Source organism: Alnus glutinosa, chromosome 3, assembly GCF_958979055.1.
Source record: "Alnus glutinosa chromosome 3, dhAlnGlut1.1, whole genome shotgun sequence".
In the NCBI taxonomy this organism is placed as follows: domain Eukaryota; kingdom Viridiplantae; phylum Streptophyta; class Magnoliopsida; order Fagales; family Betulaceae; genus Alnus; species Alnus glutinosa.
The window spans coordinates 11,596,823-11,610,375 of NC_084888.1; the positions used below are offsets into that span (position 1 = coordinate 11,596,823).

A 13,553-nucleotide genomic window follows, 5' to 3' on the forward strand; every position below is an offset into this window, starting at 1 on the left:
CTCCCAAGTAGTCCTATCCTAGGAGGTAGACACGGAGTTATTATCCTTAGGAAAGCTATACACAACAGGAGGTGCATCCTAATTAAGTCCCGAGAATGCAAACATCCTAGGAATGAGATTCAATTTAATAATCCAAGGCCCGGGACAAGCATGTCCTGGGAACTTAGGTATCAACTACATCCCAGGAAATCCGCATTAAAATCCTATTTCAAGTTGAATTGAGATAGGAGCCACGGTCCGAATCTCTTGGGATCGCGCCCAGTTCCTTGAAATCGGGGATTAAAGCTAATCCCGGATTCGTTGCCGAGAATCTCGCTTAGAGGTTGATAAGGAAAGAATCTCAAGATTAGAGAATAGAAGAATTTGAGTCTAAGTCAAACTCTGATGGTGCTCCTAAGCAAAAGAACACGAAAACCTGGCAGTAAGGGTCTCCATACCCCAAGTATAAAAGACGGAATGAATTTTTGAGAATTAGGGAGACTCTTTCTCTCAGAAACTAATTTAAGCATCGGAGTGAGACCTCCAGAAGGGTCTCCTAACTTTAACTGTTTTGCAAGATTCTTGGGAAAGCTTGAAGAATCTAGAAGGACATGCTGTGTTTACATCATACCGAAAACTGTCACCAAGTGTAATTTGTGATTTGTGAGTGTTAGGTAGTGTTGGATGACAACTGAGCTGAGTAAAAGAGGCACGTGGCCTTCTAATGGGCCTACATCTGTCACTCATGAAGGTTAGTCTTGTGCTAGCCCAACAGCACAAGTCTTGTGGAGTTAATTGTCAAAAGAGTTTCATATTACTTTTGAAATAACTAATTCCACTAGGGGTTCTATTCACTGTGTTATTCTCCACAAAAATAGAAAGAAAGATGCAAATATCATCACCATTAGATTTGGAATAATCACTATTAAATTTTGATTTAATTATAATTTTAAAAACTATATTATTTTCGAAGGGATAAAATTATGACACGTGTTCTATTAAGTTAGTAATACACTAACGAAATTTAGTAAATTAATGAATAAAATTTGACCGTAAAGAATAAATTAATTTTTTACCTAACTCAATAGGACCTCCAATTATTCTTTGACTAAAGGTATAGACTTTCGAGGATCAATAACTGAGGGGCTTTTATTATAAAGAATAGAGTGCCCAGCATGATAACAACAGAACAAATAAACTTAAAAGAGTAATTTCATATACCATGTACTTTTTTTGCAGCGATCACGTGGTAATCTTTACCAACTCTTAGATTTTTTTTTTTTTAACAAAAATTTATTTAAAATTAATTAGAATTATTGCGTCAGCGTTTATCATTGTCAGATAATTATAGATTGGCACAACGAGAGGTGGCAAAATAAAGACTAAAAAAAGGAAGAGGACAAGCAAATTAGAATTTGTTCCCCTTCTCCTTCTCCTCTCTTTCCCAGAAAAATCAAAGGAATATTTAAAAAAAGAGAAAACCTTAAAAACAACATGTGGGCATTAGAATTTAGCACGTGGGTCGGACTAGCTGTGACCGATAGTTGCAGCCACCACTTTCAAACTCACATTCATGGGCAGACGGAACCCGTCTTATTACAAAAGCACGAGTCTTGTATTCTAATTCTGCAATTCGGCATTTTCCTCATTTTAAAACTGTGCGTCACTTTCATGCTAGTTCTTGTATAAAAAATGCTTGAACCCCATGTTACTTTCTCCCAAGCTTAGCCTTTCTTCCTGGTATTTTCAATCCCGAGCTCGGTTGCAGAGAAATCAATGGGTGTCTTCAAGTGGGTCTTTTTTATTTTTGTCCTTAACTTTTTCTGCTCAAAACCCGCTTTCTCAGGTTCTTCCTCAAGCTCAAATGGGCTCTCGGGAATCCCCAAAAGGTTTCTCCAATTTGCCAAGAAGCCAGAACTGTTTGATTGGATGGTGGGAATCAGAAGGAAGATACATGAAAACCCAGAATTGGGTTTTGAGGAATTTGAGACCAGTGAGCTTATCAGAGCAGAATTGGATAAGATGGGTATTCGCTATAAGTACCCGGTTGCAGTTACTGGTGTTATCGGCTACGTTGGGACCGGTGGACCGCCTTTTGTGGCCGTAAGGGCTGATATGGATGCACTTTCTATGCAGGTTCGGTCAAATTTTGAAATTATATGTTTGACATATGCATTGTATTGTTAGAGTTTAGTTGTTTGTAAAATTGAGTAATTTTGATGATTTGAATACGTTGATTGGGAAAAGAGTGCTTCTATGGACAGTGTTGACGCGGTCTTGGATACAGGAACTGGTGGAGTGGGAGCACAAGAGTAGAAATCCTGGGAAGATGCATGCTTGTGGGCATGATGCCCATGTTTCAATGCTTCTTGGAGCTGCAAAGATCCTTCAAGAGCATCGCGAGGAGTTAAAGGTATGTTGATTCATTTTTGCTTGTTAATTTCAAAACCTGTCCAGACAAAATTGGTACGTAATATGGTTCTCACATGACTGGATAACTACTCTCCTTACCTAAAACTAAAAAATAAAATAAAAATGAAAGGGCTACTAATCTCCTGTTCACTCAAACGGTTCTTCACGGGTTTATTTATGTGTCTAAATAATATGGCTTGCGTGTTGGTGTCCATGCATAGTTTTGAGTATCAAACAAATATCTTGCCGTCCTAGTATCTTGCCATGTGGTTGTAGGTTCTGTGGATAGTCTAGCTATGGTGATTATTCAATGAGCAGTCCAATCATACCAACTATATATATCCTTTTTGCAATATGTATAGAGCACATGACCAATTTGGCTTTGGGATCAGGATCCATTATTGTTGCAAAGGAGACAATTTGCTACAGTGAGACCCCTTTTGAAAGGGGTTCAAAAGTGCTAAAAACAGTTACTAGTTAATAGAAAAGAACATCTGATTATTCATTACATAGTAAAGATTGACAGCATAACTAATAGCCCCAGACAGTTAGTACTTCTCATTAAGAGTGTCTTCAAGGTTTCTTCTTCCCCCACTTATGGTTACTGATATTATTGAACTTTTGCCAGGGCACAGTTGTGCTTGTTTTCCAACCAGCTGAGGAAGGTCGTGGAGGGGCTATGAAGATGATTGATGATGGAGTGTTAGAAAATGTAAATGCTATCTTTGGCTTGCATGTTGCACCTAACTTCCCTGTAGGTGAAGTTCACTCCAGAGCTGGTCCCATAGGGGCTGGGAGCGGCTTCTTCGAAGCTGTAATAAGTGGAAAAGGAGGTCATGCAGCCATTCCTCAGCACTCAGTAGATCCAATATTGGCAGCTTCTAATGTGATTGTTAGCTTACAACATCTTGTTTCACGGGAAGCCGATCCACTGGACCCACAGGTATATTTCATTTTTTCACATTTATTTTTGGTTATTTTCCCCCTTTCCTTCTATCCAAGATTATAAAATGATTTAGCAAATTTTTAGAGCTGTTTAACTTCTAGTGCGCCACTATCTACAGAACCTGTTATATTCGATAGAGCCTCAATAACTCCTTTTTCAAGTTCTTTATTGCATTTGGCGGGGAAAAAGTAAGGCATCCTATGTAGGCATGTAACAGGGATTTGTGCCTCATGGTGAAGTGACTCCCAACACTTTCTCTAATGTGATGTGGCGTGACCTGCTTGGTAGGTAACAGGTGTGATTGTTGAGAAACCAACCCGAAAATCATCATCTGCATTTATTAATTGTACAGGAAAGAATCATGATAAACAAAAACAATAGTAACTACATAGCTTGTGGAAGAAGTTATCGTTCTTATTGAAAAATTAAGATTGTTGCTGAATGCAATAAATTAAGGTTTAATCACTAAAGTTTAAGAACCCTTTTAAAGTAGAACATAGATTTGTACCAAGACCTTGTCATGCTTACGACAATTGTTGAACAGGAAATAACGACAAGACTTATGAGGAATTGAGGAAACATTGTTACTTCCAAAGATGAGAGATGGTGGCCAGAAACCAATGATGTTGGTCTATTATAATAAAATTGTTGAAATTCTCACGAAAAAAAAAATTGAAGATCCCGTACACTCTTTTAAGTAAGAGACAAATGATATTGATAGGGGCCTTAGCTGAAGCAGTGATAAAACTTTCAGGCTGTCAAGTTTCAGCCGTTCATATAAAGTGCTGAAGGTTAGTTAGGACCCTAGCTATCTAGATCTCAAGTTTTGAACTCTTGCTTTCAAGAGACGAACAGTAGGTAATGGCTTTATGTAAAACGTGACTTTGATGAAGCTTTCAATGAAAACTTCTCTTCTGATCTCCTGAACTCCTTATGAAATTCTTGCCATTTAACTAATTTGTTCCCCCCCCCCCCCCCCCTTCAATAAGCTCTGAGAGCCCTATTTTGTGAATAATCCATGACATTATTACCATGTTTTCATGCAAGCCAGACTATGAATCTGTGGAACATATCCTCATTGCGATAATCCAGTAAATCTGCTCAATGCCCTTGCAGGTAGTTACTGTTGCAAAATTCCAGGGAGGTGGTGCATTCAATGTCATTCCAGATTCGGTAACGATTGGTGGCACCTTTCGTGCATTTTCAAGGGAAAGTTTTATGCAACTGCGACAGCGGATTGAGGAGGTACAGCACTTAAAATTATGATAGCAGTATACTTGGCCATATATGAATATCACATATTGGGAACTAATAAATTGGCAAGAGGCAGCTTTTCTTCAATAGTCATTTCCCTTTCAATCACCCCTCTTTTCACCATAACAGGTCATCACAGGGCAGGCTGCTGTGCAGAGGTGCAATGCAACTGTGAATTTTTTTACAGCAGACAAACCCTTCTTCCCTCCAACCATAAACCATGAAGGCTTGCATGAGCATTTCCTTAATGTCACAGGAGATATGCTTGGCATAGATAAAGTCAAGGACTTGAAACCATTGACAGGATCAGAGGATTTTGCGTTTTACCAAGAGGTAGTACCTGGATACTTCTTCTTACTTGGAATGGCGAATGAGACTCGTGGACGGCTCGAGTCATTGCATTCGCCGTACTTCCAAATTAATGAAGATGCATTTCCTTATGGTGCCGCACTTCATGCGTCGTTGGCTGCTACATATCTCCTTGAACTCCAACCGGAAGTTTCTTTCTCAGACAGAAAACATCATGATGAATTGTAAATGCTTTTGGCACGACCAAATTTTCATCAGGCATCAGCCTTAAATTCAAAAATGCTTCAGCTGTAGATGACTTGTTGAAGTCATTAATTAGTGTCAAATACTTTAGGTTCGTTAGTGTAAGCTCTGTTGATTTATTATGTTTAGCGATAAAGTTGTCAGTTTCCACATCTTCAATCCTGTGCATTTCACATTCTACAAGCATTCTTTTGACTTTGTACCGTTTGTTTGAAGTTGAAAACTTTGAATAATTCAATTGCAGACGATTCATAGATAAAAGCATTCTTTTGCACACTAATGCAGCGCCATAAAAGCGTGCTTAAAAGACAAAGTCTTAGTTAATCAATTTTTCACATGAATATACCAACTACCTGACGTCAGGGAATGCGTTTGAAATTCAAATATGATTATGGTCAACCAATTGAAGGCAGTTATGTCGTCAACTTTTGCAAATTGATGATGAATAAATGCATGTATTAAGGTGCTACAAAGTCAGAATTTTATAAGATTTAAGTCTGTTAGAATTGTTGCTCTCTATATTAATGTTTTTCACAGCTTGCAAGTTGGTAACTAAAAACAGAGACAGGTGCTATCACGTTACGTTTAGGTAAGAATTGTCAACTTTCGGCATTTCACCTCTTTCCCCCCCAAAGAGTGCATTTAGGCAATTTTTTTTTTTTTTTTAGAATTCAGTACCCTTAAATTAAATAAGCCGATAGTTCGATATCTTTTAATGAAATTCTCCCTTTTTTACCCTTTTTCTTTTTCTTTTTCTTTTTTTTTTCGAGTTCGGGAGTGTGTAAAGGAATAAAGGCTTATGCTCTTCTTCTTCTTTTTTCTTTTTTTTTAGGAGTGAAGGGGGAAGAGTTTCCTTTCGCTAAGCACTTTCTTCTCTTTTTTTTCTTCTTTTTTTTGACATATCCACACAAAAAGGAGGGGGGATTCGAACTAGTGACCTCAGTTTCATGAGGCGTGCCAATTGAACTACCTCTTGAGGACAACACTTTCTTCTGATTAACTCTTCATATATATGTTTTCAATAAAAATAAAAATAAAAAACCCTTCACATATATATATAAAAGCATAAGCCTTCAAAAAAAAATAGTTTAGAATTAATCTAAAGTGTTGACAAGTGTCCATTTAATGTATTCCTAGAATGCTTATTAGCTTATATACTATATAATATACATAAGCATAAATCAAAATACATTAGACATCTAAATTAAATAGGATTTCTTTGTATCATAATATTAATAGGTCAACTGTTATTATTGTCCAAATCAAATAAATATAAATCAAATATACTAAAATTACGAAATGTGTGAAATTTTCAAGCAGCCATTAATATATGGTATCATCATGTATATATTATCAGAATCACTAGCCTAGACTTTTTAAAAATTTGACAAGTGGAAGCTTAAAATTATGATATGCCTCAAATTTTTAAACAATATATCATATTATATCATGTATTTATATATAATAGCATAAAAGTTCAATAATATAGCTTAGAATGTGACAAGTGGCACATTTCAAATTGAATTGAGTCTTTTAACGTGTGTCACATGTATTTAAAATTGAATTAGGCCTTATAAACATATTTATAATATAACCTTGAGAAATGAAATAGGGTGCCTAAAATCTTCACAAATGATATTTTTGGAGTATTAAAATTGTGACAACTGAAACGTTTATTTTGTGATTTAGTGTTACTTTAATTCAATCCACCAAGGATCAAAAACGATATACATGACATATTAGCCAAAAACATTTAAACTGGGGAATCAGGAAAACAAATAGATAAATTAAGATAATTTGTTGCCAGTAGATCTGTAGTTTAAGCTTTGAATATGGATTAAAAAAAAAAAAGGACTAAATTTAATATTAAATAGTTTTTCTATTAATATTAATATTTAATATTAAATAGAAATTGACAATGAAATGATAGTTTGAGGAGTGTATGTGTACTTTTCTCATAATAATATTACTTTCCCAATAACCAAAATTTAACATTTTAAATAGTTTTTGGGTGGCTAAAATTGTTAAATAGCCAAAACTTTCTAGCAGTTTGATACTTGAGTGCATGTACGTTCAATAGTTATGTAAAAATTTCCCTAACCATGGTTAACCAAAATTTAATATATTAAATGGTTTTAGGGTTGCTAAATCTGTGATAAGTAGCATTTTTTTATTTTTTTTTTGTTTAATGTTGATTTAATTTGATCCACCCAACCATCATTATAGGGCATAAATCAATAGTTATTTAAATTTAATGAATTCCTTTAAAACCTTTATTTTCTTTCATTCTTTTTTCTTCCTCATTATTATTTATTTATATTTTTGGCTATTCTTTTCTAAGACGTTTTCGCAAAAAGATTTTTGAATTTAAATTATAATGTAGTCTTTAAAAATAATTACGACAATTGGAAGAGAAACGGTTAAACTAAAAGTTTGATGAACCTTCTTAAACCCAAATATTCCAACGAAAATAATAAACATTTAACACTAAAGAATAAATTGTTAAATAGTGCACTAAAAATAAAATAAAAAATAAAAAATATCACCTCCCCCATAATCAAAATTTAACATTTTGAATATTTTATGGTGACTAAAATTGCTAAATAGGCCAAAACTTTCCAATAGTTTCATACTTGAGCACATATACGTTCAATAGCTGTGCAAAAATTTCACTAACAATGGTTTTATAAAAAGTAAGTTGGAAAAGAACCAAAATTTAATATCTAAAATGGTTTTATGTAATTTCATTTGTTATTTCATCTAATGATGATTTACACTGCTACGTCATAGAATGAACACTTGAAAGTACGTGTAGCACTCTTCTTTTTTAATTTGTTATTATGATAAAATGTAATGCGGCCGACACAATAACAATCTCAATCCAAATAAAATGGATGCGGTTGTCAAATTAAGATCAAGAAATTGAAGAGAATGATACAGAGGAATACTAGAAACTACAACTATCCCATTATTTCCACAATGTTGATAGGTTGGTACCAATCAACCCTTAAATTAGTCATATTATTAAATAAAAATAAAAATAAAAATTGTTAGTTGGAACTACCACTTTAAAAATGTAATGGTCAATGATATATCATTAAAGATAGCACGTTCATGGTCCTTTACCTTCAAGAATAGATAAAAGGACAGTAGGATTTGGCATGCTTCCAAACTCTGGCTAGATTGCTACCAATCAAAGCAAGTAACAGTGAAATATGAGGAGTGATTTTAAGTAAAAAATCAAATAAGTAGATCTAATATCCAAAAGGCCACCTAACTTAATCCAGTTGCCTCAAATTTTTATAAAGGTAGCCGTGCAATCATCATGCTACAAGAATATAGAGAATTTCAGTGGAAAGATGAAAAGGCATCCTACCAGAAAGGAGGTTGCAAGATTTATTTAATACTGCTACAATGTATAGCATTATTATTAATCGGCTGACAACCAATAAAATATAATATTCAGTACTCTGCCTGAGCTCGAATTAGATGCTAATTTCAGGTTCTAATTCTCTATATATCTGAATACAGTAATATTGAAGTTTCAAAATCTTGTGAAGGAGTAACTAGAGATCAATCACATCAGACCAAGTGGATTTACCTCATTACTAAACTGACATGCCCCAAATAGCATTATGTCAAAAGCCTAGAACTTTGGATGATAATTCCAACAGAGGATCCAAAGCACTTGGAGCCAACTTTCTTGCAAAAAGGAAACAAAGTGAAGATGGCTGATCATTGTATAGGCAGGTCTTACTTTCAAATATCTTCTTGAAAAAATCCTCTTTAATATCAGCCTTCCCAAATGTAGCAGGGTGAGCACCACCTCTTGACCAGTCCACATACGTAAGGGTCCTGTTTGCCAAAAGATGTGGAGTTTGGATGCTCAGCATTGTCTGGAAGTAGTGCTCATCTACATAACATGCTGGTTGGCAGAACTCTTTGAACAAGGGATAGTAAGTGGTGTCTTCAACTATCTTAACTGCAAGTTCCCGATTAATTTCAAACCACTGAGACCCTTTACGCCAGTCCGTGAGGTTGACCTCGGGCGCCATGTTTTGATTGTAGCGCCCTCTCCCATAGGGTCCAAGTTCATCAAATGAACCCATAAAGCTGTATCTGGATCTTGATATGTAGCGAAAAACAATGCTGAAGTTGTGGAGAGGAATGCATGACTCAGACAGGAGGATAAACCATTCATTTGAGATATCAAGCAATGCATTAGCTAGGAGTCTCCTCTCAGCATCACACATACTCATTCTTCCCCACTCTGCTACCTGCTTGGGAAACACCACAGGAATATGAGTGGTTCGAGTTTCCAACAAGCAAAAACATGATGATTTCTTTATTTCTTTATTCATATTATTATTTTTTTTTTTATGAAAGAGAGAAATGCTGAAACAAAAATGTGATCGAGTAGCTGTTTAGAAACAGTGAAATCCAGCTAGAAATTTTTCATCATTTCCCCACATACATGATCATATCCTCAAGACACAAAGAGCATACAGGGTCCAGAAGCTATCAAGAAACTGGCTTGGTTAATTCTATGGCAACAAAAAATGCATCTATATTTCTCATTGAAAATTCAAAATGCTGCCCCCTTTGAACCTCGAAGAGACTCTTTGTATAGAAAATAAATATCAATACAGAATTCAAATTCAGTACACGATCCAAAGAAAGAAAAAAAGCGGCATACATTAAAGGAGAAGCAACAACCTATGAAAAATGCTTAAGAATAATAATAGGAGCATGTAAAGCATAAGTAGCTCCATGATAATGCATCACCGGAGACTACTATAGTGAAAATTAAGAAAAGCAGTGGGTTAAGGATGAATGGCCAAATCCTACAAGTATGTCGAATGGTTGCATGGTCCACAATTTCTATCAAGGTCACCAATTATTTCCTACTCCAAATGCTAGAACCTCAACATATTATTGTGAGATGCAACTCAAACAACTCAAATAATGTCCACACTCAATTCAAGGTTGTATTGGCAAAACATGCTAACATTTTACTCCATCTAGGCACAAAACCATGGTTGAAAGGCAGTTACCCTAAAGAGTGGAGTCCCTGCGTTATGCTCAAAATGAGTGATGACAGGCAGCATGAAATGGTCCCAAAGAACCTATAAAATATTTACTTTAAAAACTTGCCACATGCACTTCCTGGTCACAGCTTGGCTTCTACTTTTTCCCGGAGAGGTTTTGGGATTAAACAACAGTTAATTTAACAGCATATAATTATTAGTTTCATGGTGCTAAGTACATGTAGCTTACACCCTTTCCATTGTTTTGCTCAAAAGATAACGATGAAGCACACTTGACAATGACTCAGTTTCATTGTGCTTTCTCCACATTGTCTTGCCATGAGATGGAAGGAGCCAAAAATCTTTGATATAAAACCAAATATGGTTTTATGATACCTCCTTAGCAAACTGAGTCAAGACCCAAAAAAGCCTTGTCCCAAATATTTGGGCAGGCCAATTAAAAGGGTCCTTTTTCCATTTGAGCCAGCCAAATGAATGACCGTTTGATGTTCAACGGGAGCAGAATTTTTTTAAAGCCATATGCCATCAATGAATTTCCACTTGGCACTAAACTCTCTCACATTTCCTACCTTTCAACTTAAAACGTGTCATTCCTCACCAATGCAGTTAATAGTTTCCAACATAAACGCTTAAACATCTCAAAATAACTCTATATGTTCTTTATCATGGATCAATGTCACCTCTGAAATAACCAATAACAAAATTATTTTACTGTTGACCAAATTAGAGAGAGACCAACATCTAGCCATTTGATAGAACATTAAGCACATAATTACCAATTTATCAAGATTAAAAACCCCATTAGCATTCATGTAGAAAAGGGCCATTTTACAAGTTTACAACCAATTACATGCATTGCTTCCTTCCAAAATCCTATAGCTGATTGCTCCCTATGCACCTCAAAAGGGCAATTTTTCAGCAGCATCAGCCATGTCAATTCACAAATTATATTTAAGAACTCTATAGAAATTTTTTAACGCATATTGAGGAGACACCAATAATGTTGATAGAAATAAAATAAATTGTTTTTCGATAAAAGAATATAGCAACTCACGGCACCAAATATATTAAAAAATTAAAGGTTGCTGATACCTGGCTTGGGATTTGTCTCCCGTAAAAAACTGATGCCGTTGAAAAGCTGTCATTGTAAGATGGCAGTGTATGAGCATAGATTGAATAAAGCCCTTCATGCCCCTTAAAGAACCGCTCCCAGAGAGGTGCCATTGGCAATGGCCCCTTTGCCAAGAACATGAAGGCAATCTTGGGAGCTCTCACGAACGGATAAGATTTTATTCGAGGAACAAAGGAAGCCTGCCACAACAGTTCAGTGTCATTCATGATGTGCAAGGGATTTGATGGAGGCCTAATCCAACTCTCTATTGTACTTGGCTCTTCAAAGCAAGGCCTAAGAGTGGACGGTGCTATCCAAGAAACATTCGCAGCCTTAAAATATCGAATCATATACATGCTAACAATCGGAACTCCAAAACCCAGAACCAAAAATAACAAGAACCATTGGAGGAGTCTCAAAGGTAAAGTCCTGGATTGATTTGTTCTCAGTGTAGTGGTAGGGTTCTTGCCTTCCTCCAATGCCATCAACCTCGATTGCATCTTTACCTAAACTTTCAATCAAATTCGGCTTCTGGGCATTATGTTTTCATAACATCAAGTCCCCGTAGCACCTCATATCAATACTTCTCCCAGTGGCAAAACCATAACACAGAAATTGCGTCTCATAACGGCAATGATGACGCGAAGGAAGTTTGGTTTTGCCATATGGGTAATTGATTTTCATCAAGAATCACAACACACATGCATATAGTAGCCAGATTCCAGACCCACCAAACTCAACCCCTCACCAAATTGGTACTTCCCAAAAAAGCAGTTCCTCTCAGGAACAGAAAACCCTTGAACAAAATCAAAACTTGATGTTCCAATTCCTTGGCAAATATGGAAACAACATGTAAAATGGGGATAAAAGAGGAAAAAGAGAAAAGGGTGGAAGTGATATTACCGTGTGGGTACTTAAACGGTATGTACTACATATAGGCGTTTGAGAAACAATGTGGGGGATCAGTTCACACTTACTCTACTTGCGCCAGCTTTCACTGAATGTGGAATTATTGTGCGGGTGTGATTAGAGAGGTTTTTATGGACTTCGATATCTACGTTTGTGGTGGGTGTTTGTTCAAACTGAAGCATCAAGAAAAGAGTGAGACAGAGAGGGTGACAAGAAGTAGGGTTGGGGATGGGAAAACCAAGAATTGTGGTTTATGGATTTTGCCCGTTCCTTGTGGAGCTCTTACAAGGTCGGTTGTTTACTTCGATTCTGCCCATTGATGTGTGCATTTCGTGAGTTCTTGCGCGTCCACATCTGCGGATTCTAGGCTTTTAGCTCGGATCGGGATCCACACGATAATTATATGTTCGAATAGTTTGTTAATTGTCGGAATTATTAACAATTTATTTGGCTAAAAAGCCGGACAATTTTAAATTATTTCATATAAAATCTCACGTATTATTTTATTCATTCTTAATAGTCTCATCAAATTTTATACATTTAAGTAACTAAAAATCATTTTTCTGTATTCTGGTGAGCCACTTTTTTAAAGTTCCCCTACAGCCTCACTATTTTAACTATTCACTATCACTATTTCATTTAAATAATATTTTTTAAGATTTCTTTATTCTTTCTCTATTTAATTTTTTTATACATCCAGCTACCATACATCTTCATCTTGAGATTATATCATTGCTAAGAAATTCACAGAAGTTTTCATTTGCTTCTCAACCAATTCAAGAAAGAAAAGATAAATGAAAAAACCACAAAGTTTATGTCAGGGATAAAGAAACCATCATGTCCATGAAATAGGGACATCATCGTGTGAGAAAGATGGGAGATGAGAGAAGAAAGGAAAAAAAAAACGTGTTGTGATCATGTGAGAGAGGAAAGAGAAACAAAATTGATGAGAGGGTTGGTCAGTGAATACTGCTCATCAAAATTGGTGAATATTTTTACTCACCAAAACTTTTTGATTAAAGTGGTGAGATTGCTGGAAGTGATTTTTTAATGTTTTTTATCAAATTATCTCACCAAATAGCTATTTTGATGAGGCTACTAGAAATGCTCTAAATTAGTCTAATATTACGAACTATCTCGATTTGAGTTTCCAACTTTATTGCTCCAACTTCAATCCTACCTCCTGCTATTATTCTTGATTTTATTTGTTTAAATTCACTCACAAGAGCACGATTTTCCCACAACGTTAATATTTTAGGTTATGATTAGTTGTATTTCCAACCATATATAGTTGTTTTTCAATCACTAGAGAGGAGCATGCTGTCGTATCGTTTAATGTTTG

At 35.7% G+C, this 13,553-nt stretch overlaps 2 protein-coding genes across 2 annotated transcripts; one reads left to right on the forward strand and one right to left on the reverse strand.

Annotated features, from left to right (window-relative positions):
* The first annotated feature begins 1,605 nt into the window (after window positions 1-1,605).
* Window positions 1,606-5,302, forward strand: LOC133863972 (IAA-amino acid hydrolase ILR1-like 4). The gene is made up of 5 exons (XM_062300147.1): window positions 1,606-2,115; window positions 2,267-2,392; window positions 3,020-3,334; window positions 4,454-4,582; window positions 4,721-5,302. Exons 1-5 carry the CDS (start codon window positions 1,756-1,758, stop codon window positions 5,126-5,128), a joined length of 1,338 nt encoding a protein of 445 aa, XP_062156131.1. The 5' UTR covers window positions 1,606-1,755; the 3' UTR covers window positions 5,129-5,302.
* Window positions 5,303-8,495: 3,193 nt separating this feature from the next.
* Window positions 8,496-12,572, reverse strand: LOC133864854 (glycosyltransferase BC10). The gene is made up of 2 exons (XM_062301284.1): window positions 11,284-12,572; window positions 8,496-9,420 (listed from the first exon to the last, which is right to left on the reverse strand). The coding sequence occupies exons 1-2, from the start codon at window positions 11,800-11,802 to the stop codon at window positions 8,782-8,784; spliced, it is 1,158 nt and encodes a 385-aa protein (XP_062157268.1). The 5' UTR covers window positions 11,803-12,572; the 3' UTR covers window positions 8,496-8,781.
* Window positions 12,573-13,553: the final 981 nt, after the last annotated feature.

Excerpts from the sequence above, each read along its gene's own strand:
- LOC133863972 (XM_062300147.1), top strand. The coding sequence starts at position 1,756 with ATGGGTGTCTTCAAGTGGGTCTTTTTTATTTTTGTCCTTAACTTTTTC. Across the intron at positions 2,116-2,266 it reads TGGATGCACTTTCTATGCAG|GAACTGGTGGAGTGGGAGCA; the intron begins GTTCGGTCAAAT and ends TCTTGGATACAG. Across the intron at positions 4,583-4,720 it reads TGCGACAGCGGATTGAGGAG|GTCATCACAGGGCAGGCTGC; the intron begins GTACAGCACTTA and ends TCACCATAACAG.
- LOC133864854 (XM_062301284.1), bottom strand. The coding sequence starts at position 11,802 with ATGCAATCGAGGTTGATGGCATTGGAGGAAGGCAAGAACCCTACCACT. Across the intron at positions 9,421-11,283 it reads GGAGACAAATCCCAAGCCAG|GTAGCAGAGTGGGGAAGAAT; the intron begins GTATCAGCAACC and ends TTTCCCAAGCAG.